The sequence below is a fragment of the Chiloscyllium punctatum genome, chromosome 3, assembly GCF_047496795.1.
Source record: "Chiloscyllium punctatum isolate Juve2018m chromosome 3, sChiPun1.3, whole genome shotgun sequence".
NCBI classification, from domain to species: Eukaryota; Metazoa; Chordata; class Chondrichthyes; order Orectolobiformes; family Hemiscylliidae; genus Chiloscyllium; species Chiloscyllium punctatum.
In genome coordinates, this window is record NC_092741.1 from 132967280 (window position 1) to 132988970 (window position 21691).

Genomic DNA, 21691 nt, shown 5'->3' on the forward strand with positions numbered 1-21691 from the left:
CTATTCAAAGAGTTAAAAAATTGCTATACAAATGCACATTATTCTATTAATGAAAAAAATCACTGTTTTTGAAAGATGAGGACTTATGGAATATAATTTTCCCATTTAATAATATTTAAGTGTTATATCGGGGTCATAATGCTAACATAAAGTTTCATAAAAACTTCAAAGTTGGCAAGGATAATAAGATACCATCATAATGTCACTAATTTGATTTACTGCTATAAATTAAATCCCAATTCCACTTCAACTTCACCACTGGTGACTACACCTTTATCTCTACATTGCTATTGAACTCCTCATTTGACATGAAGTCACGGATCAGCAAGAATTTTCATCAACTCAAGATAATCAAGACAAACTCTATCTTATACCGTTTCTGCCAGAAAACTACTCCAGGAACCTCTTTTCTACCTACATGTTCAAGACAAAATCATGAAGTTCCGTCTGATAATTGAGTTAGGATTCAAACCACATGTTTCAGCCCCCATCAAGAGCCTATTTCTACATGTGCAAAACCAGTCTCTTCCACCCAAAACAACCTTTCATTGTCTGTGGCTGGCTCAATTCCTCTGAAGCTTACCTTGTTCCTAATTCCTACTTTTCAACTTGTCCAAAACTCATCAGCGCTTCATATAACTACAGTCTGCCCAAAATACCACCAAATACTGATGCAGCAAAATTTTGCTCCTGCATTATCACAGTTGTTAAGAACTTGGGGCGGCACGGTGGCACAGTGCTGCCTCACAGCGCCAGAGACCCGGGTTCAATTCCCGCCTCAGGCGACTCTCTGTGTGGAGTTTGCACATTCTCCCCGTGTCTGCGTGGGTTTCCTCCGGGTGCTCCGGTTTCCTCCCACAGTCCAAAGATGTGCAGGTCAGGTGAATTGGCCATGCTAAATTGCCTGTAGTGTTAGGTACGGGGTAAATGTAGGGGAATGGGTGGGTTGCGCTTCGGCGGGGCGGTGTGGACTTGTTGGGCCGAAGGGCCTGTTTCCACACTGTAAGTAATCTAATCTAAACTTCTATTTACTTGTCTTGTTCCATCAAATTTAATTCCTTGTTCTGACCTTCAAGTCCTTCCAAGCCTTGTGCTTTCATATTTCTGGAACTTTCTCCAACCCTGTCAATATGCCACTTTATTCTAATGAATGCTACATTCTTTGCATCCTTTCTCTACATTCAACTTCAGTGCTAGCATCTTTAATTGGCTTGATCTCAAATTATAATTGTTTTTCCTAAATACTTTAAAACTATATTCCCTCATACCTCTTTCCAATATTTCTTTGAAACCTCAGCTTTACAATTGTTGTTTAATTGAAGTGATTTTCACACCTGTTACTTTAAATTGCAAAATCATCATAAAGTTGGCATGTAATAAGCTTTAATCGAAAGGAAAAAGTGGAAAATCAAAAGGTGAAAACAATGATGAAACTGATAATGCAATGCAAACTTGCCCCATGTAGTTAAGAAGCAATGGAATTACTGTTATTATTTTACTTTACATTTTCTTCCTTCAAAGTTAAACATAGTCAAGACTTCACATTGAAACCAGGTCTTCTAGCAAAAATGCCTCGCTGAACACATTTTACATGAGAGATGATTTTAAAAATCTTGAGAAAAACTAAAAATTCTCCTCAAAATCAGTTGTGTATAGGGATTAAATTATGATATTAAAGTAACATTTACCTAGCAAAATGCAAACCTTTTCGTTATCTGCATAATGAAAAGTAAATATATCCAAGATTAAGGTTTTTAATTGTTTAAACTAAGACATGTGCCTTTATCCAGTGGCTTTATCTCGGAAATGTGAGAAAAAGGGAGGGGGTTCTATGAAGTGATCTTACCCACTGGATATTTGTTTTTGTCCAGTATCCCAGTGATGCTCAGGCAGTAAAAAAATCAGATAAAACAATTATTTTAAGACTATGAAGCATATGTATTATTTATCTTTCCAGTTTCATTTCTACTGTTGAAATTAATATAATTGATAAAAGTTTAACTTTCCAAGCACTGTACAATTCTACAGGAATGCTTAAGATGTAACTGAGTAATTGAAAAAAAATGAGAAAGAAAGCTAATTCTGATCATGCCCTTTAAAGTTTAAAGCAGATTAAAAGTGGAATACAAATGTATGAAACATGATTCAGACATTGAAGCAGATCTCCTTTTACATATTTGTATTATTCCAATGGGAATAACTGATTTACAGAAGGACATGACTTGTTTTTGGTATGTAAGTAACCCATTAGGCAACTTAAAAGGCTACTCATGAAATTCTTAATGTGAACAATTTGCTGACCAAGAACATATTGAAAACAGAATCAATGATCAAAAGTGTTGGGGGACAAAACAATGCATCAAAGGAGTGGAAGGAAAAGCAAATGAGCATACTCAATGGACCAGCAACTGACAGTGGTCCTGATAAAAAGGAACATACGAGTGGTGGGAGAATGAAAGCGCAAAAGACAAAATGAAGGAGGTATATCATAACAGGCAGGGTGCGTCTTTGAATGCTCTTTCAAGTCAGGAAACAGTTTAGACTAAGAGATAGGAATCTATAACGGTTACATATATTAAATCAAGAATATGATGAAAACCCTCTCCACTCAGTTAATCATATTTCTTGCATAACCAACTGCTCGCTGCTCCTCTTATCTCAGACTGCTATTCTTTGCATTTACTATTGATGGGAACATTTTGAACCTCTGGACAGACCAGTGAGAAAACGTTCCCACTTGTGAAAGGATAGAGAATCAGAGGGCACAGATTTAAAATAGCTAGTAAAAAAGCAGCAGAGATCATATGAGGAAAATGTTTTCACATGGGCTCTGAAATGCATTGCCTGAGATTATGATAGAGGTAGGTTCAACCAAGGCATTGAGAAGAGAATTAGATTGCCATTTGGAAAGGAGAAATGTGCAGGGTTAAAAGGAGAAGGAAAGAGAACCTCACTTGGAGAGATGCTAATTTAGACATCTGGTACAGGCATCGATGGGTCAAAACAGAAGTATTCCACGAAATGGTCAGGTTCCAAATCTATGCTGATGTCGCACCAATGAAGGGTAGAGTGTAATGTGTGTAATAAATATGATAAACTAAATTTAAACAAGTCAATTGTAGTTTCACTTGGGAGGTGTATCTGGGGTGCTGGATGGTGAGAAGGGAGGAAGTGAAAGGACAGGTGTTGCATCGTTAAAATGGGAAGGCACTGAGGTATCAGGAGCGATGTCAATGAGGAATGAACCAGGAGGTTGGAAGGAATGGCCATTTTGGAATGCTGAAAGGATGGGAGAAGAGGGGAAGGTGTGATGAATGGCAGCACTTTACACGGAAAGGGGGTAAGAGACAATAGAGAGCTTTGACAATCATAAATTGAGGATTTACAGTCAGTAGATGTGAAGATGTATTTATTTTATTGGATACTTTATGCACATAAACTTTTAATAATTTCATTAAGTATTACAATCATGTGTACAAATTTGAATATGATTGGATAGTATAATCTCGTATACTAATTTGGAATGTAAAATAGAATGAACACTGTTAGATAGAGATAAGTGTGTGAGTGTATAACTTTTTATTGGAAACCTGTTAATTGTAAAAAGAGTAGAACCATTGTTTTCAGAGAGTTGTGCACCGTCCTTGATGTGTACACCTCCTGTGTATGCATGAATAAATACTTAGACAAAGAAATCTATATCTCATGTGGTCTTTAAGGCAAGGAAGAGACAAAAACATTGCAGATGTTGGAATCCAAAGTAGACAGACAGGAAGCTGGAAGAACACAGCAAGCCAGGCAGAAACAGGAAGTGGAGAAGTCAACGTTTTTGGGTGTAACCCTTCTTCAGGACTGGGGTTGGGTGTCGGGAGAACTACAGATAAAGGGGATAGCTGGGGCAGGATGGTGAAGTGGGGATAAGTGAAGACAAGTAGATGGTATGATCTGGTTGGTCAATGGGAAGAATGAATCCAGTTGGTGGCAGGGACGAGTGGAAGGTAGGGGGAGGGGCTGGGAAGGGAGATTTGAAATTGGAGAACTCAATGTTTAGTCCTCCGGGCTATAGACTGCCCAGGCAAAAGATGAAGTGTTGTTTCTCCAATTTGCGGTTTGGTTCACAACTCCAGCTAGACTAGACCACCAAGAACATCTTCCCCTCACCATCACTCTCTGCCTTCTGCAAGGACCGTTCTCTTCGACAGTGGTTAATGCCACTTTCCCCACCAGCACCCCCGAATCCCCAGGTACCTTCTCCTGCAACTGGTAAAGATGCAAAACCTGCCAGTACACCACCCCCCTCACCTCCATCCACGGCTCAAAACAGTTCTTCCAGGTGAGACAGAGATTCACCTGCCTCACTTCCAAACTAGTTTACTCCTTCAGGTGCTCCTGATGTGGTCTTCTCTACATCGGGGACACCAAATGTAAAGTTAGGGAACGGTTTGCCAAGCATCTCAGCTGGGCCTCCAGGGGCCAACCAGGCCTCCCAATCACCGTCCATTTTAATTCCCCTTCCCACTCCCTTTCCGACATGACCATCCTTGGCCTCCTTCATTACCACAATGAACCAAACCGCAAATTGGAAGAACACCTCATCTTCCGTCTGGGCAGCCTACAGCCTGGAGTACTCAACATGGAGTTCTCCAATTTCAAATAACCTCCCTTCCCATTCCCTGACTCCCTTCACAGCTCCACCCCCTCCTGTCCACTCCTCCCTGTCACCAACCAATTCATTCCTCCCATTGACCAACCAAATCGGACCCTCTACCTGTCTTCAACCCCTTCATCTCCCTGTCCCTGCCACCCCCTTTATCTGCAGCTCCCCTACACCCAACCCCAGTCCTGAAGAAGGGTTACACCCAAAACATTGACTTCTTCACATCTTGATACTACCTGGCTTGCTGTGTTCCTTCAGCCTCCTGCCTGTCTACTTTATGACAGGGAAGGCAAGGACATGGAGGTCACCAAATTTAATTTCTCAATTCCATCTTATCCCTGACATTTTTCCCAGAGCAGAACTGGGTGTGGGGCAAGGGTAGAATGGTGGTGAGGCAGAGCTGAGTTTTGTGAGCATTCGTATGGAACTTCTTGTTAAAAGTTTGGATGAAGTTGCCAAGATGAAAAGAGAGGAGACTTTGGAAGATGCCAGAGATAACAGTGTAAGAGCAGAAAGATAAGGCATTTCAGATGATTCTTTGCTAACAGCTGTACAAAGAAGAATGAGGCCAGATAAGTGCATTTCTGCTTGCCGAAAGACAATGGGGATATTGGCGGAACTTGGTGTCTGGTCAAACATGTCAGAGGCTGTAAACAAGTTGAGCAGGAATAGTTTACCATGTTCACAGTCATCTGATGTTAATAAGCATATGTTTCAGTACTATAAACTTGATTGGAGTAATTCAAACTTGGATTTTAGTGAAAGATGTTTTTGTTCAAAGACTTTAGAGAGAACAGGAGTTGGACATAAATCAGAAAGAGTGTTGGTGGCAGAGGCGGGGAGCACCAAGGTTGCTTTCTTTTATATTTACAAATGGGACACTGACATTTGAACAAATGTAGTCACTTCATACTTTCCTTTCCATTTAAGTCTATTATCTGACAGAAATGAGTTTGTTGTTTTTCAGAGGTTCAGTAAAATAAACACAAGATTAACAAAACTATATATGAAAAAATCCAAGGGGCAGAATACTATTTGAAAAAGTTTACATTAAAGTTAATATTAAGATGAAAGAATATAAACCTTACTTGTTAATACTAAATAAATATGTAACCACTGACCTGCCAATGGGCCCAATTGCGACTGTAAAATTTCCACCTAATGTGAGATTTCCCCCTTTTGCAAAAGCATCAACTGCACGCTTCTGATTCAGGATTATCACCAAATCGGATACCTACAACAACAATTAAAAAGGACTTAAATGGCATAAATGCAATAAAGAATTGTATAACATCACTAAAGAACATGTGGCTGCTTCATGATAATCTCAGAGAACAGAAAATTAGTTATGAAAATGGACAGTATTCAATGATTTACTAGGATGGTTACAGTTTGAACAATGACAGCTCTATTGAGCAATAAACATATTTTAAAACTTGTGTGATGAATATATATGTGTTAACATGTTGGGCATTATCTTCTAGCATAAAAAATCTAATATGATTTACAAGTTAAAACAGTTCAGTTAGCTTTCCTTACTGCTATGCTATTGTTTCAGTGAGCTATATTGGTCAGTGCAGCATCGTTTAGGGTTGACCTGCTTTTTCCTTCACCAGTGCTCCACTTCAATTTCTCCTATCCTAACTCCTCAGCAAGTCAGGTACTAGCTTGGAATTAAGTTCCTTGAACTGGAATTGGGCCTCATTCAATGGGCAGATGAGCTGTTGACACCTGCTTGTCATGTCCAGACAGGTCACCAGTGAAGACTGCTCGATTAGGTCTTGTGTGAAGAGAATTTGGAACAGATGGGAGGGTATGGGGTGTTAATCGTCAGAGGTAGAACAGCAGCGGTCCATACTTTAATAAGCTAGGAGTATTATTTACCACTTATGTATAAATGATATAGTATGTTATAGTCAGAAGTACGGGAGCACATACGCACATCTCTAATTCTGTAAGTCTATACCAAAAGCTCCTGGGTCATGTGAGATTTGAAATCACTTCCTTCCATCTTAAGTGATTCTACAAAATGTATTAGCAGGAGTGAAATGTTTACAGTGAATGAGACTTTCCAGTTATTTACTGTGTTTATTTAAAAATTCAATTTGCTTATTTGGAAAAGAAATTCACATCTAAAATTACCTGAAAGCCTTTCATCTTTACAAACTTATACTACATTAAAACTGGACCCTTACGTTGAGCTGTTCTCCACACATAGACCTATGTTTCCTTCTCTTTTCTGTATGTATTGGCCTTCCAATTTATTAATTACTATTAAGAACAATATATTGTTGTTTTCTTCCCATTATGTGAGCCACATTTAAAAGTACTTACTTTTGTTAACTTGCAACCTTGATAGTTATGGCTAACAACACAAACAATTCTGCCCTTCAAGTTAAGTTTTTGACCTATAGTGATTTCTAAGATCTTGATGGTTGTGGACTCAGGATATATTATACTCTGGAATATCAGAGTACAATGACTGGGATTTTTCCTTGATAGGTGTGGTGCAGTGTTATGTGCCAATTGATGTAGGTGGCATGGGGTAAATCATTATTAGAAAAGTTGTGAATGAAGCTAGGGCTCATGGAGACATCAGCAAACAACTCCACTTTTGACTTTACGACTGAACCAATGAAATGGTTGCATTACGAGCAGAGTCTTGGGAAGGTCACGCATCAATGATTAGCCTCCAGTAACATAGAACATAGAAGAATACAGCGCAGTACAGGCCCTTCAGCCCTCGATGTTGCGCCGATCAAAGCCCACCTAACCTACACTAACCCACTATCCTCCATATACCTATCCAATGCCCGCTTAAATACCCATAAAGAGGGAGAGTCCACTACTGCTACTGGCAGGGCATTCCATGAACTTACGACTCGCTGAGTGAAGAACCTACCCCTAACATCAGTCCTATATCTACCCCCCCTTAATTTAAAGCTATGCCCCCTTGTAATAGCTGACTCCATACGTGGAAAAAGGTTCTCACTGTCAACCCTATCTAACCATGGTAATACTTCTATAAGTTCATTAATGCCTTCAACAAAAGGATAACTTTTGATTTGAACTCAGTTCTTCTAAGATCTCACGATTGAGCTATTCTTGTTAAGCCAGAAACTATTTGTCCTCTCTAGCCAGAGAAAATAATCAAGCATTATACTCTGAAAATGAAGATTGATTCATTTTGTGGTCTTTGAGCATTTCCACCAGTTCATATATAAAACATTGAAACATGGGATCAGAAGGAAGGCATCAGAATAAATAACCTTTGACATGAGGTACATTCATGAAGTGAATGATATCAAAGCAAAATTAAGTTAAAACTTTGGTTTTAAACAATACAAATATTTAGTTCAAAGACAAATAAGATGGTGCCAATAGGTGTCAGCCAAGTTCCAGCTTATCTACAAAAATAAGGTGAAATAGTCTATCTCACAATTGTGAGAGACTAAATTATGGATTTTGAATGTTAAAGGTATGAAAGTACAACTCAGTCATATTGCAAAAAAATCACTGAAGACTGTTTTGATAATTGTGTGTGGAAAGTATTTGAATTAGAAAGAGGATGGAGTAAACTATCAAAACTTGCAGGCTCCTATAGATTAAGATGTGGAATTAAAAACATACATTTTAAAATTATGAAATAATAACAAGATGGAAAAGATTTAAGACTGAAAGCAGAAAGAAAGGGATAAAAATTTAAGTGATAGAGAGGGACCAAAATTAATTTGAAAACAATATTTTTATTCTTGCATGGGATTATAGCATTGATACGGGCATTTGTTGTCAATCCCTAATTGCCCATGAACCGACTGTCTCTCTAAACCATTTCACAAGACAGTTAAGAGATGTTCACTCTGCTGTGGCTAGACCTGGTAAAGACAGCAGATTTTCATCCCGAAAGGAGATTAGTGAACAAGAAGGTTTTTATGACAATCAAGTTACATTTCACGGTTAGACTAGTCTTGAATGCAAATTTTATTAAATTGAAATTCCACTTTTTGTCATGGTGGGATATGCCACCATAACATTAGTCTAAGGCTGCAGATTACTAGTTTAGTGACATTAGCACTACACCATTCCCTCCCCTTAAAAGTCAAGACTGTTGTGGTAAAACTGCAGATTAAAATAAACAATTCAATGTCAAAATAAGCCTCGCATTTATCCCACAAACACCTTATGGATTACTTGAAAGTAATACATGATTTGCTTATTTTATTATATTGCATTCACTTGGAGAATCTGTGAATTTCCAAAATATATACATGCAACATTTTTTTTGACAGTATCCCTACATGTTTTCACTTAATTTAAACCAAGGACATTTTCTCTTTTCATAGCTTTCCCAAGCCTAAGTGCACACACTGTTAAGGCAGGGATATTTAATGAAAATCAATACATTTAATATAAAACATCTATCAATGCTGAAACTGATTTATCTGTTAGTCATATAAATGCTATGACAAGCTATTAGTTGCGCTATATTTAGTGACTGTACAAAGATCCTGAAGAACTAAGAGTTAAGGTAAAAGATGAGTCATCTGTCTTCAATGACGTAGAACTTATCAAATTTTCTTTACTCTTTTTAATTTTCAAGACCATACACTAAAACTTACAACTCCTTTACCACTGTCACTTTCAGCAAAATACTAATAAGCACGTCACTTTTTAAGTCAAGCTAAAATGTTGACCCGGTAAGGTAACCTGGCCACTGGCTTTCAAATTGACAATGGCAATCAATCAATCATGTGCGAATAACTGAAAGGTTGTTTTATTTTGCCCAGAAGTGATTTATGCAATGCTAACTCTTGAAATTAAACATCGCTGCTCATTTTGTGAAAAGATTATAATTACACAATTAAAAAGTCATCCACCGGAAATAAAAACCACTCTCAACCAACCTTTAAAGATCAACTGAGCTAGATGAGCAACAGAAAGGATTGTAATGTTCCTCGCATGACAAAGGTCAAATTGTGAGATTGGTCAACTCGGTCTGGTTGGTATTGTATGTTTTAAATAGATTTGGATGCAAGAGAAAAGATTGAGATACAAACTTTGAATTTGTTGCAGAATTAGCTTTGCATATTAGACTTGTCGGGTATTATTAGGCTTACGTCTACATTTATATCACGTTAACTAAGCATAACTCTAGATCATTAAAAAAAACAAAAGAAAACTATGGATGCTGGAAGTCTGAAACAAAAACTGATATTCTTCTTTGGAAAAGGGTCACTGGACCCAAAATGATAACTCCGCTTTCTCCTCACAGATGCCACCAGATCTGGTCAGTTTCTATAGCGACCTCTATTTTTGTGATGCTAGAACATCATAGGAAATTTTTTTAAAATTATCAGTATCTCCTAGCATATTTTCCATTCATCCTCTGCAGAAAGCCTGGTCCATATTGAGAGCAAGGCCTCTCTTAAATTGAGACAGCTGGACATGGTTGGAATTTGAGTGCTGTTGGCCAGCTTTGGGCTGATACAATATCAGGTTAATTAGGTGAAGAACATGGATCTGTTCAGGGATGGGGATCTTTGGAAGAGTTAAATACAGTTAGTTCTGATTTTAGTTTTAATTGGGCCCATCATATCTAACTCTGGCCACCCACAGAATATTGTCGTGGTCATTGTAATAGTGCTAAGAGGATGATAGCCATTTCCCACTATTTACAGTTATATATAAGAACTAGACATTCAGTAATATTTATCTGTCAATGAAGAACTGATAATCATGACTAGAAATACATTACCTAAGTATTCATATTCAGTTACAGTTTTAGCTTTCAGTTCAAGTTCTAAGTATGTCAAAATTTTGAAGTAACCTTAAACTTTAGAATGATTAACCCTATTCTTATTTATATTATTAAGTGGAGAATATTCTATCACACTACTAACTTGTGGACAGGCGTGGTGAATCAGAGGGTGTTATCCACTATAAATTCCCAATCTGTAGACACAACATTTATGTTCAGTTTAGTTTCTGCCCAATGGCAATCCCCAAATGTTGATACATCAGCACTGGTAATGCTACTAAATATCATTGGTGGATCGACAGATTATCTGATGTTGGAGACTATGCCAATTATCAGCCCAAGCCGGAGTGTCATCCACGTCATGCTGCATATGGACACTGGCTGTTTTATATTAGAACAGCACTGAATACTGTGTAATCATCAACAAAATATTGCCATGATTAATCTTATGATGGAGGAAAAGCAATTCGTGAAGCAGCTAAAGGTGATTTGGCATAGCCAGAGAAACTCAAGTAATGTTCCAGGGCTAAAATGAAGTGTCTCCAACAAACAACTACCTTCAATTGTGCTAATTACAACACAAATCAATGGAAAGTTGTTCACCAGTTCCCTTTCATTCCAATTTCACTCAGGCTCTTGAAGTCATACTCATTCAAATGCTTTCTTGATGCCAACAGTAGTCACAAGTCAACTCATTTCTGGAGTTATGTGTGTACTTCCTGGTTATCCATGTTTGATGGATAGTTCCAAATCCATTTTTATTTGTTAGGATTCCAGCTTTTGGAAATACTAGATGAGTCAGATCCCGGGGTGAAACTTGGCTTGATAGATTATAAACTGTATTTGTGCAGATTGGTTATTCTGGCAGTTACACATTAAAAATATTCAGGGCAGGTGGCTAATGTTGTTTGAACAAAAGAATACAAATTTATTACACAAAGGAAAGAAAACTAAGTTAACAAACAACAAAAACAAAGATTCAACCTTTTAGCCCCAAAACTATTCTGTACGGATCCTTAATCCCCAGGAAGTATCACTCTATTCTTAATTTTATTAGTCACTGACTCTCTTCAATTTTGATGGCCGAGAGACTTGTTTCTAGTTCTGAAAGCATGATTAGTTCTTACAAATTGGAGGCTTCTTCAAAATTCTCAAAATCTTGAGAGGTCTACACACTAAAAACTCTCAGCCTGGAAATTTCTACAAACTAACCCATGCTAACACTAATATGGAACTTTTTTTTCACCATAAACCTGAATCTGGTCTCTGACCATCTGTTTACCTTTAGTGATAAAATTCAATTTTGTACACATTCAGCAATTAATTTCCAGATAACTGATCAAGGCATTTAAATCATATGCCTTTTTGAAATGTTGTCTTTAGTCCACTGTTCCACATGACTTTCTGACCCCTTAAAGAAAAAAATAAGCAAGTCACTTCAATATAATCAAAATTGATTTTTATTCTATTTTATAATCTAAATTCCAAAACGATAAGCTATTATAAACCTTCACCACATACCAGCAACTTCCATATTATGATACTTTCAAGAGAAATTTGTCCAATTTGTTGGCTTGCACTTTCTTCGTGGACATTTTAATAAATGGCACTTTGCAACAGATACCCACCTGAAGTTTGCAAAGATAGTGTTTTTCAATTTAATAACATGGGACAAGAAGATATTTTACCTGTAATGGCTGGAAGCTGTAAATATTCTGCTAACAGAGAGCATCAAAATTTGGGAGTACTTTGATTTGTACCCATTAATCACATTTGATGCAGATTTCGATAATTGCTACATCCAGCCCTTAAGTGTTGAGAGCCAAAACAACAAGGCTAAATTGGTGTTCAGTGTAATTCTTTGGCACACAGAATTATTTAACAAGTATTATCCAACTGCATAGTCACATGTAAAATTAGACACTTTGTTGTAAGTTTTGCAAACGTGAGCCAGTTGTGTATGGTTAAGCTTGTTTGTTGCAGTCAAAGGGATATTGAAGAGTTGTGTAGAAAGGTCACTGGACTTGAAATGTTAACTCTGTGGTCTCTTCACACATGCTGACAGAATTGCTGAGTTTCTCCAGAAATTTCCTCAGTGAAACGGTATATAGTGTGATACAATCCACCAGTCTTTGGGACATGCAGACATAAGATTGTAAGTCAGATGAGCAATACATTGCACTAGCCTGTATTGGAAGTTACATATACTGATATACAGGGCTCTGATCTTTGTAGTCAGAAATAACATGTCACATGTTCAATTCAATAAAACAGGAGATAGCCATTCTCCAGTTAATTTCTCAAGGCAATGCTGTGGTCAAATTTAAACAAAGCTTAACAGTTAACGACTAATTACAAATAATCTGTGCCTTGTCTGTGATGATTAACTCATCTCTAAATTCCATAGCCTAAGTCTTGGCTCCCTGCTCTGTATCTGGATCCTTGACTTTCTTATGCATCAACCACAAACAGTAAGAATAGGCAACCAAACCTCCTCTACTATAATCCTCAATTGTGGCACAAAGTCTGCGTATTCTGCTCCCTACTATACTACTTATACACTCATGACTGTGCAGCTAAATTCCACCCCAACTCCATTTACCAGTTTGCTAACAATACCAAGATCTCAAACAACGAGACAGAATAGAGGGAAGAGATTGAGTGCTTAGCAGCATGGTGTAAAGATAACAATCTCTCCATCAACATTAGCAAAACATAGGAGCTGGTCATTGACTTCAGGAAACAGAGTGGAGAGCACATCCTGATCTGTATCAATGGAGCAGAGGTGGAGATGGCGAAGAGCATCAAGTTCTTGGGACTGATGATCACCAACGATGTGTCCTGGTCCACTCACGTTGACACGATGGTCAAGAAAGTACAACAACATCTCTCTTTCCTCAGGTGGCTAAGGAAATTTCTATTTCTGAGTTTTACTTTAGATAGCTATGGAGTTTAGAAATGCCTTTTCTGGCATGTTATTTCAACATAAATGAAATTATACCTTCCTTAACTACTCATGCAATGTACAGAGTACCTATACAGTTATTTTAAAGTTGCTGTGCAGAATATCATAATCTGCAAATACTTAACAGAATTTGAAAGTTATTGGTAGTCTTTTGCAAAATATGTATTTTAAATAGCATACTTTGAAGTGCTGTAGTGAAGCTACAGAGTGTGCTAATAATGGCAGCTAAAATTCATTTGGTAAGCCAGTGAGATTTAGTTCTAGTTGCCTCATACCATTGGGCTCAGTAACTCCTTGTGGTTCTCTCAAGGTAAATATAGCTCCATCGTCTTGCCAATAAAATGTGTTCATACTGCCCATGAACAAACTATTTATCCCCTATCAGAAAGTTTTAGAATGAACCACTTTTAAGATTAGACAAATTGTAAAGTGAAGAGCTTCACTTATAAATCAGAATATAGCAATGAAATATATGCTCATTAAAATACACATTTGTATTTTTGCATTTAAAGACATTAAGCAGTGAACATTAGACTTGAAGCTTCTCTTTTTGTCTAGTGCCTTACTCAACTGCTGAAAAGTTGGCAACACACCTGAGTTAATTCTTCAGAGAAAAGCCTGCCATATTTTCCACCAATATGGCAGTTTGGAGGACAATGGTCAGCCTTTTTCTGAAATCAAGCCCCTGGTATAAATGCTGCACAGCAAGAGCTGTCAGCCAATTGGAGGCTGGATGTTATCGCACTTGACAATGTTACAGAGAAGGACGACCAACATCATGAAGACCAAGGTGTCAAAGGTTGAGCATGAACAATCCCATGCACAAGGTCATTTAGATCGAGGGAAGGCGCGTTGGGATTCTGGTCTGCATAATCCACCCAACTGATTAAGCTACCTTCCTGTCTCAAGGCCGAACTTCAAGATCAGGAGATTCCACTCTTTAAACTAGCCAAATAAAAACTAGCCCTGAAAAGAAAGAGAATTACTTTCAACATAAATTTATTCCAATTTAACAAGTATTACCCCATAAGTGACTAGGATATTGAGCTTTAAAATCTTTGTAAGATGTGTTGCTGCACTTAGAAAGAAAAATGTGATAATTATTAAAAATGAAATGATATATTGAATTATATTTTATGTCGAAATAACATACCAGAAAAGACATTTCTAAACTCCACGGCTATCTAAAGTGAAACTCAGAAATAGAAATTTACACAACAAAGTAGTTTTACCTATGTCAGTACACGATGTTGGGAAGTAGAAGTGATTGAGATTTATTGAAATTCAGCAAACCAAATTACCTGACAGAAACATGGTTGATTTATTCCACCAGTGCTTCTCTCATTCACTATTTATACTGAATTGATCTGTAAAACCATGTGACACCAATAAAATTGGTTAAATCACATTCCCAGCCGTTTTATTTTCCAGATGTCTAAAACAGTTACAAATTTAATAAAATTACTTGCATTCATAAATGTTATCTAAATGATCAAAAACACCTACATGCTTTGCTACGTGAAATGGTTGAGTTTTAAAATTCAAAGCAATGTAGTGATTAATTTTAAACTTTCTGGTTTCATAATTTCCTTCTACTAGTTAATTATCTTCATAGATAAATCAAAAATGGATGGAGTATGAGCAAAATATGCAGCACATTTTTGAGATTTGTAATGTCCAAGTCAATTATGTTCTTTGTTGTTGTACAATCAGCAAGTGATCAGATTGCAAGAAATTCAGAACATTATCGGATTGTGTTTACATACGTGGGGAGAAATCAGTACCATGCAACAGAAGTGCGTTGAGCACAAGGGCGAATTAGCACTTAAATTTCCTGAAGGTCATGATCTGTACTTGGAGAATAAACTACAGGTAATACTATACACGTCACAAATATACCATTGAATAAGTTCACTAATCTCATCATAAGAAACAGGATAGGTTACTGCCTAGCAATGTCCTATAGCAAGGATAAAATAATTGTGTGCACTTCATTGCATATCATCCTTCATGCACTGTATGGGCCTGAAAGCCTTCTAACTTCAGCTTCCAAATCTTGCCTGAATACACAAAACAAGCGTGGTTTGTGCTAGATATTTCTGAACTGGAATATCCTCCCAATGACAAGAACCACTACTTCATTACAAAACTTGAGGGTGCTGGGGATTGATTTTGGGGCTAGCTGGTGTTGCGGCACAAAAATCATTATTTCAGTCATATGTTTCAGGATAAATCAGCCTTATCCGGAAAGGACCACACAACCTCTTTGAGGAGTTCATCAATATGTTTGGCTAATAACGTAATACTATAACATAAGGTTTAGCTGCAGGCTTTTCTTGCAACATAAATCAACACAACCTTTTTGGGAAGAACAGTGAACGATTCTGAGTTGCCACTTTGTACAGGGATATTTACATACTTTATAAGTTGATACTTGGCACATCACTCATCTGGCTGCTTGACCTCTTCAGTCTACATAACATTCATTTTGGACAATATCCATTATGAACTCAAACTATCTTGTAGGCTCAGAAAGCATTCTTCTCTTAAAAGCTAAGTATTAAAATTTGGTCCTCACTCAGCTATGAAAAGAGGACCTCATCTCTCAGCCATACCTGCTCCTGTTCAACTTGCAAAAGGAGTAGAGACCCATAGCCCTGGACTAATAAATTTAAAAGTCTAACATCATTTGACAACAAGGCAAAAGTGAGGACTGTAGATGCTGGAAACCAGAGTTAGATCAGAGTGGTGCTGGAAAAGCACAGCAGGTCAGGCAACATCGAAGGAGCAGGAAAATCGATGTTTCGGGCAAAAGCCTGCCGTGCTTTTCCAGCACCACTCTGATCTAAACCATCATTTGACAACAGGCAGAGCAAAAACGTTTTTAATTCAAAGAGTCAGAATGCAAGAGTTGTTGACAGTACCAGAATGTCCCTTTAACATTGCATCTAAACAGCAAGCTGAAGCATTCATGCCAGATTTTTTGGAAGCAGTCTGCTTTGAACTGCATCCTGCACTATCACAGGAAATCTGTGTACAGAGCATCTGACATACATTAACATATAATATGCCTGATTGCATCCTCTTTGAGTACAGCCACCTGAAAAGCCATATGGGAAATTGAGGAGCACTGCTATTCAGGTGCAGAACTGGGAATAAAGGATTTTCCTCTGCAGAATACAATAATGCCCATTTTTTTCCCTTTTTAGTTGTTGCTTGGATATGATTCCACAAAAAAGGCCTTATGTTTAAAACAAAAATCCGAAGTCATTGGCTAAATGGAAGCAGAAATCTTGAAACAGAATAAAAGACAGATGAAGTGGGTACAATATGGAATTCTAATGCATAATAAGAGAGGAAAAGAGTATCATTTCTGCTGATAATGCAAAGCTCTGAAGAACCTACACAACATTTAACCTTAATACAATAAAATCTGCAGTTTTAGCTAGGATGCAGAAAAATGAATTGCACTGAACTTTTGAAATATTTAATTATTTCAAAGTACTGCTAAAACAATTCACAGATATTTTATGCTGTATTGCTAATGGCATAAATTAATATATTGGGAGAAAGTGGGAAAAATAGAAACAAAAATATTGTTTACTTAGACGGGAGAAGCAGTTAGAGCATTCAAAAAAAGTACTGGATTAGTGGTGCTGGAATAGCACAGCAGTTCAGGCAGCATCCAACGAGCAGCGAAATCGACGTTTCGGGCAAAAGCCCTTCATCAGGAATAAAGGCAGTGAGCCTGAAGCGTGGACAGATAAGCGTGGAGAGGAGGGTGGGGGTGGGGAGAGAGTAGCATAGAGTACAATGGGTGAGTGGGGGAGGAGATGAAAGTGATAGGTCAAGGAGGAGAGGGTGGAGTGGATAGGTGGAAAAGGAGATAGACAGGTCGGACAAGTCCGGACAAGTCAAGGAGACAGTGCTGAGCTGGAAGTTTGAAACTAGGATGAGGTGGGGGAAGGGGAAATGAGGAAGCTGTTGAAGTCCACATTGATGCCCTGGGGTTGAAGTGTTCCGAGGCGGAAAATGAGTCGTTCTTCCTCCAGGCGTCTGGTGGTGAGGGAGCGGCGGTGAAGGAGGCCCAGGACCTCCATGTCCTCGGCAGAGTGGGAGGGGGAGTTGAAATGTTGGGCCACGGGGCGGTTTGGATGATTGGCGCGGGTGTCTCGGAGATGTTCCCTAAAGCGCTCTGCTAGGAGGCGCCCAGTCTCCCCAATGTAGAGGAGACCTCATCGGGAGCAACGGATACAATAAATGATATTAGTGGATGTGCAGGTAAAACTTTGATGGATGTGGAAGGCTCCTTTAGGGCCTTGGATAGAGGTGAGGGAGGAGGTGTGGGCGCTTTAGGGAACATCTCCGAGACACCCGCACCAATCAACCAAACTGCCCCGTGGCCTAACATTTCAACTCCCCCTCCCACTCTGCCGAGGACATGGAGGTCCTGGGCCTCCTTCACCGCCGCTCCCTCACCACCAGACGCCTGGAGGAAGAACGCCTCATTTTCTGCCTCGGAACACTTCAACCCCAGGGCATCAATGTGGACTTCAACAGCTTCCTCATTTCCCCTTCCCCCACCTCATCCTAGTTTCAAACTTCCAGTTCAGCACTGTCTCCTTGACTTGTCCGGACTTGTCCGACCTGCCTATCTCCTTTTCCACCTATCCACTCCACCCTCTCCTTCTTGACCTATCACCTTCATCTCCTCCCCACTCACCCATTGTACTCTATGCTACTCTCTCCCCACACCCACCCTCCTCTAGCTTATCTCTCCACGCTTCAGGCTCACTGCCTTTATTCCTGATGAAGGGCTTTTGCCCGAAACGTCGATTTCGCTGCTCGTTGGATGCTGCCTGAACTGCTGTGCTCTTCCATCAGCACTAATTCAGTATTTGGTTTCCAGCATCTGCAGTTATTGTTTTTATCTCATTCAGAAAAAGTGGTCAGTGATTTCCTTCAAATATGGAATGTTGCACTTATATCTAGGTTCTCATGGTCTAAGAATTAAAGCATTTGGAGAATTGGGCTGATTCTTGGAAATAGGTTTTCAACTTATTCATTTAAATTAGCCAAATGTTAAAATAGTTTACAAGCTGTATATTAGAGATTGATTAAGAGAGTTGTGGGACAACTTTCAAAACTTCAGATACAATAATTTCAATCTGTACCAAAAGGCTATGCAATAAAATCATTAGACTGACACATATTATTTTGGCTAAGATTCATTTATCTTGAGTTTTATGGAGGGATTCTCTCTGTGCGGCCTAGCAGGTTTTCACATGCTATCACCTCAGACTCACTTCATTAACTACCCCATAGAAACATCCTTGTCGATGCTAGCCCAATTCTCCAAATCACACAGGCCAAAAGAACTTGCCATAGCATGGATATCCCAAGATACCCAAGCATCTCTGGCACAAGTGCCATGCTTAAAAGGCTGTTGCACACCTGGACAAGCACTGGCATTCCGAAGACGCATGCATGGTTGCACACACTCCTAGAGACCATGGCTAATAAGAGAAACTTGGTGTCGCGATTCATTGACTGGGACCTCCCTTGGTTGAAGTCACTTTCTCAAGGATCACAGAAGGCTACAATACCAGACCCTTTCAGCCTACTGATGTCTTCACTGTGCTATAAAATTACCTTCTTTTCTCCACCAGGGGAAGTGCTAGCATCTTCTCCTGCCTACCTCATACTCATTATCTCTGCTGCTATAAACCTCCCATCAAGGCTCATACTCTACCATTCTGACTACTGCATGTAACATCTTCCTTCAGCCATTCTCATTTACCCCAACCCCTCATACTATTAACCTTGCATAGCTTCTCCTCTGTCTACTCATTCACTTAGGACACCTCACCACTTCTGTGCCACCCACTTTCATTTCATTCAATCCTTCCCTTTGGCTCGATAAGGGAGAAAACTGCCCAAAATAAGGCTGAAAGTGCAACAGTGGGTGGGGTGCCTAGCATCTGCTTCCACACGCGCTATGAGGAAAAGATCTTGCCCTGTCTAGAGAAGACCAGGACAGATCCTGCAGAGTTGCCAAAACACCCATGTCTGGCTGGCAATGTTAACGTACTGCAATTTTCACATTAAGCCCACTGTCAGTGTTGTTTTCAGCCTGACAATTCTAACCCTTAATGGCAATGCTTTCCCTTTTTAATGTTCAGAGGCATAATCATTGTCTTGGCAGTTAGAGGGTGACACCACAACACATCCATTCCAGTACCTCTAAGAAGCTAAGTACAGATACTGAAGAAGCAGCACTGAGAAAGTTGCTTCACGTACCTTAAATATTGATACCTCAGCGACTATTTTATCTAGATTAGAACTGGGAGCATCTGCTGATGAACACATCACTGTCACCTCTTCTCAGCTTGATAAAGAAGAAACGTTCTGGGCCTCTGGCATATGCAGGACTGCCAGAGACCAGGCACCTTCTCAGCCCCAGGAAAGAGAGAGCTCAGTGGTATCAACAATTTGGGACTTCATCAAAATGCGCAAGCAGATGTTGGAGCACCAGGCAATGGACATCATAGTGCACAGTAGCAGGATTGTTCTAATGCTATGGATACTCTGTTGCCTCAGGCATGTAAATGTTTGGCCACCTTTTCAGCTGCCTTGGAATGCAATGTCCAGCCACAGTGGCACAGTGGTGAGCACTGCTGTCTCACAGCACCAGAGACCTGGGTTCAATTCACACCTCAGGCAACTGTCTGTGTAGAGTTTGCACATTCTCCCTGTGTCTGCGTGGGTTTCCTCCCACAGTTCAAAAATGTGCAGGTTAGGTGTATTGGCCATGCTAAATTGCCCATAGTGTTAGGTAAAGGGGTAAATGTAGGGGAATGAGTCTGGGTGGGTTGCTCTTCGGAGGGTCGTGTGGACTTGTTGGACCAAAGGGACCGTTTCCATACTGTAAGTAATCTAATTTATCTAAACCCTCTGGATATGCAAATGAACTTGCACTCCATTACCCCAATAATTGGTGTTCAGCGCCCATAGCAAGGTAACAGTGGGGCAGGGAACACTGAGCTCACTCCAACTTCACTGCTTCACAAGGAACAGGACACTGCCAGTTGGCATACAGCAGGAGGAGGAATCACATACAAGAGATCCTAGAAGTCTCCTTTCAGGACACCTCATAAGTGGCCAGACGTCGACCTACACCTGGCTGTCACCTTCAACACTCAAACCCAGGCTGAGGAATATTCATCTGTCTCTGGGCAGAATATACTTAAAACACATGTGCCCTCTAAACAAAAACATCCCCAGGATCGCCTGAGCAGGACACCAAGGCCAGTGGCCTCCAATGGACTCCAGGCTCTCTCCACTGCAGCTGCAGAAGCGGGAACTGCAATGAGATGTGGTGGGAAAGGAAGAAGAAAAAACTTTTAAAGGAATATTGCTGGAATGGAAGACATTTCATTGTTTATTATTGCTCATGTTTGTAAATATATGCTCATTGTCCAACAGAATCTGCTTGTTCCAATCTGGTCATATGAAGGATCTCTGCATACATCACATCATCCTCCGCCACTTCTGCTACCTCCAAACAAACTCCACCACCAAAGGTATACTTCCATCCCCACCCCAGTCCCTCCGCAACTCCCTGGTCAGGTCCACGCCCCCACTAGCCCATACCACACTCCTAGCACCTTTCCCTGCCACCGTAGGAAGTGCAAAACCTGCGCCCCCCCCACTCCCCTCATCTCCGTCTAAGGCACCAAGGGATCCTCCCATATCTGTCAGCAATTTACCCGTACCTCTACCAATGTCATCTACTGCATCCATTGCACCTGATGTGGTCTCCGCTACATCGGGGAAACAGGATGCCTTCTTGCGATCGTTTCAGATAATTTCGCTAGGACACCCGCACCACCAACCCCACCACCCCATGGCTGAACACTTCAACTTCCCCTCCCACTCCGTCAAGGACATGCAGGTCCTGGGCCTCCTCCACTGCCAAATCATTACCATCCGATGCCTGGAGGAATATTCCGCCTTGGGACTTTGCAACCCCAGGGGTAAATGTGGAAGTCAACAGCTTCCTCATTTCCCCTCCCCCACATTATCCCAGTCCCAAGCCTCCAACTCAGCATGGCCCTCCGGACCTGTCTATCACTCCCCCCCGACCTATCACCTTCTCCCTCACCTCATTCCTGATGAAGGGCTCTTGCCCGAACGTCGATTCTCCTGCTACTTGGATGCTGACCGATTGGAACTGTTAGTCTAGCCCAATCAGGGAACCCTGAATGACAGATAAAAAGGGGAGCGTCAGAAATTCTGACACTCTGACAGC

The 21691-nt window shown here is 39.9% G+C and overlaps 1 protein-coding gene across 1 annotated transcript in view; it reads right to left on the reverse strand.

Moving 5' to 3' along the window:
• Positions 1 to 21691, reverse strand: part of sh3yl1 (SH3 and SYLF domain containing 1) — a 165870-nt gene that overhangs the window by 79340 nt on the left and 64839 nt on the right. Inside the window, exon 5 of the mRNA XM_072560974.1 lies at positions 5779 to 5891. Coding sequence (XP_072417075.1) covers positions 5779 to 5891 — 113 coding nt within the window. The remainder of the gene's footprint in view (positions 1 to 5778; positions 5892 to 21691) is intronic.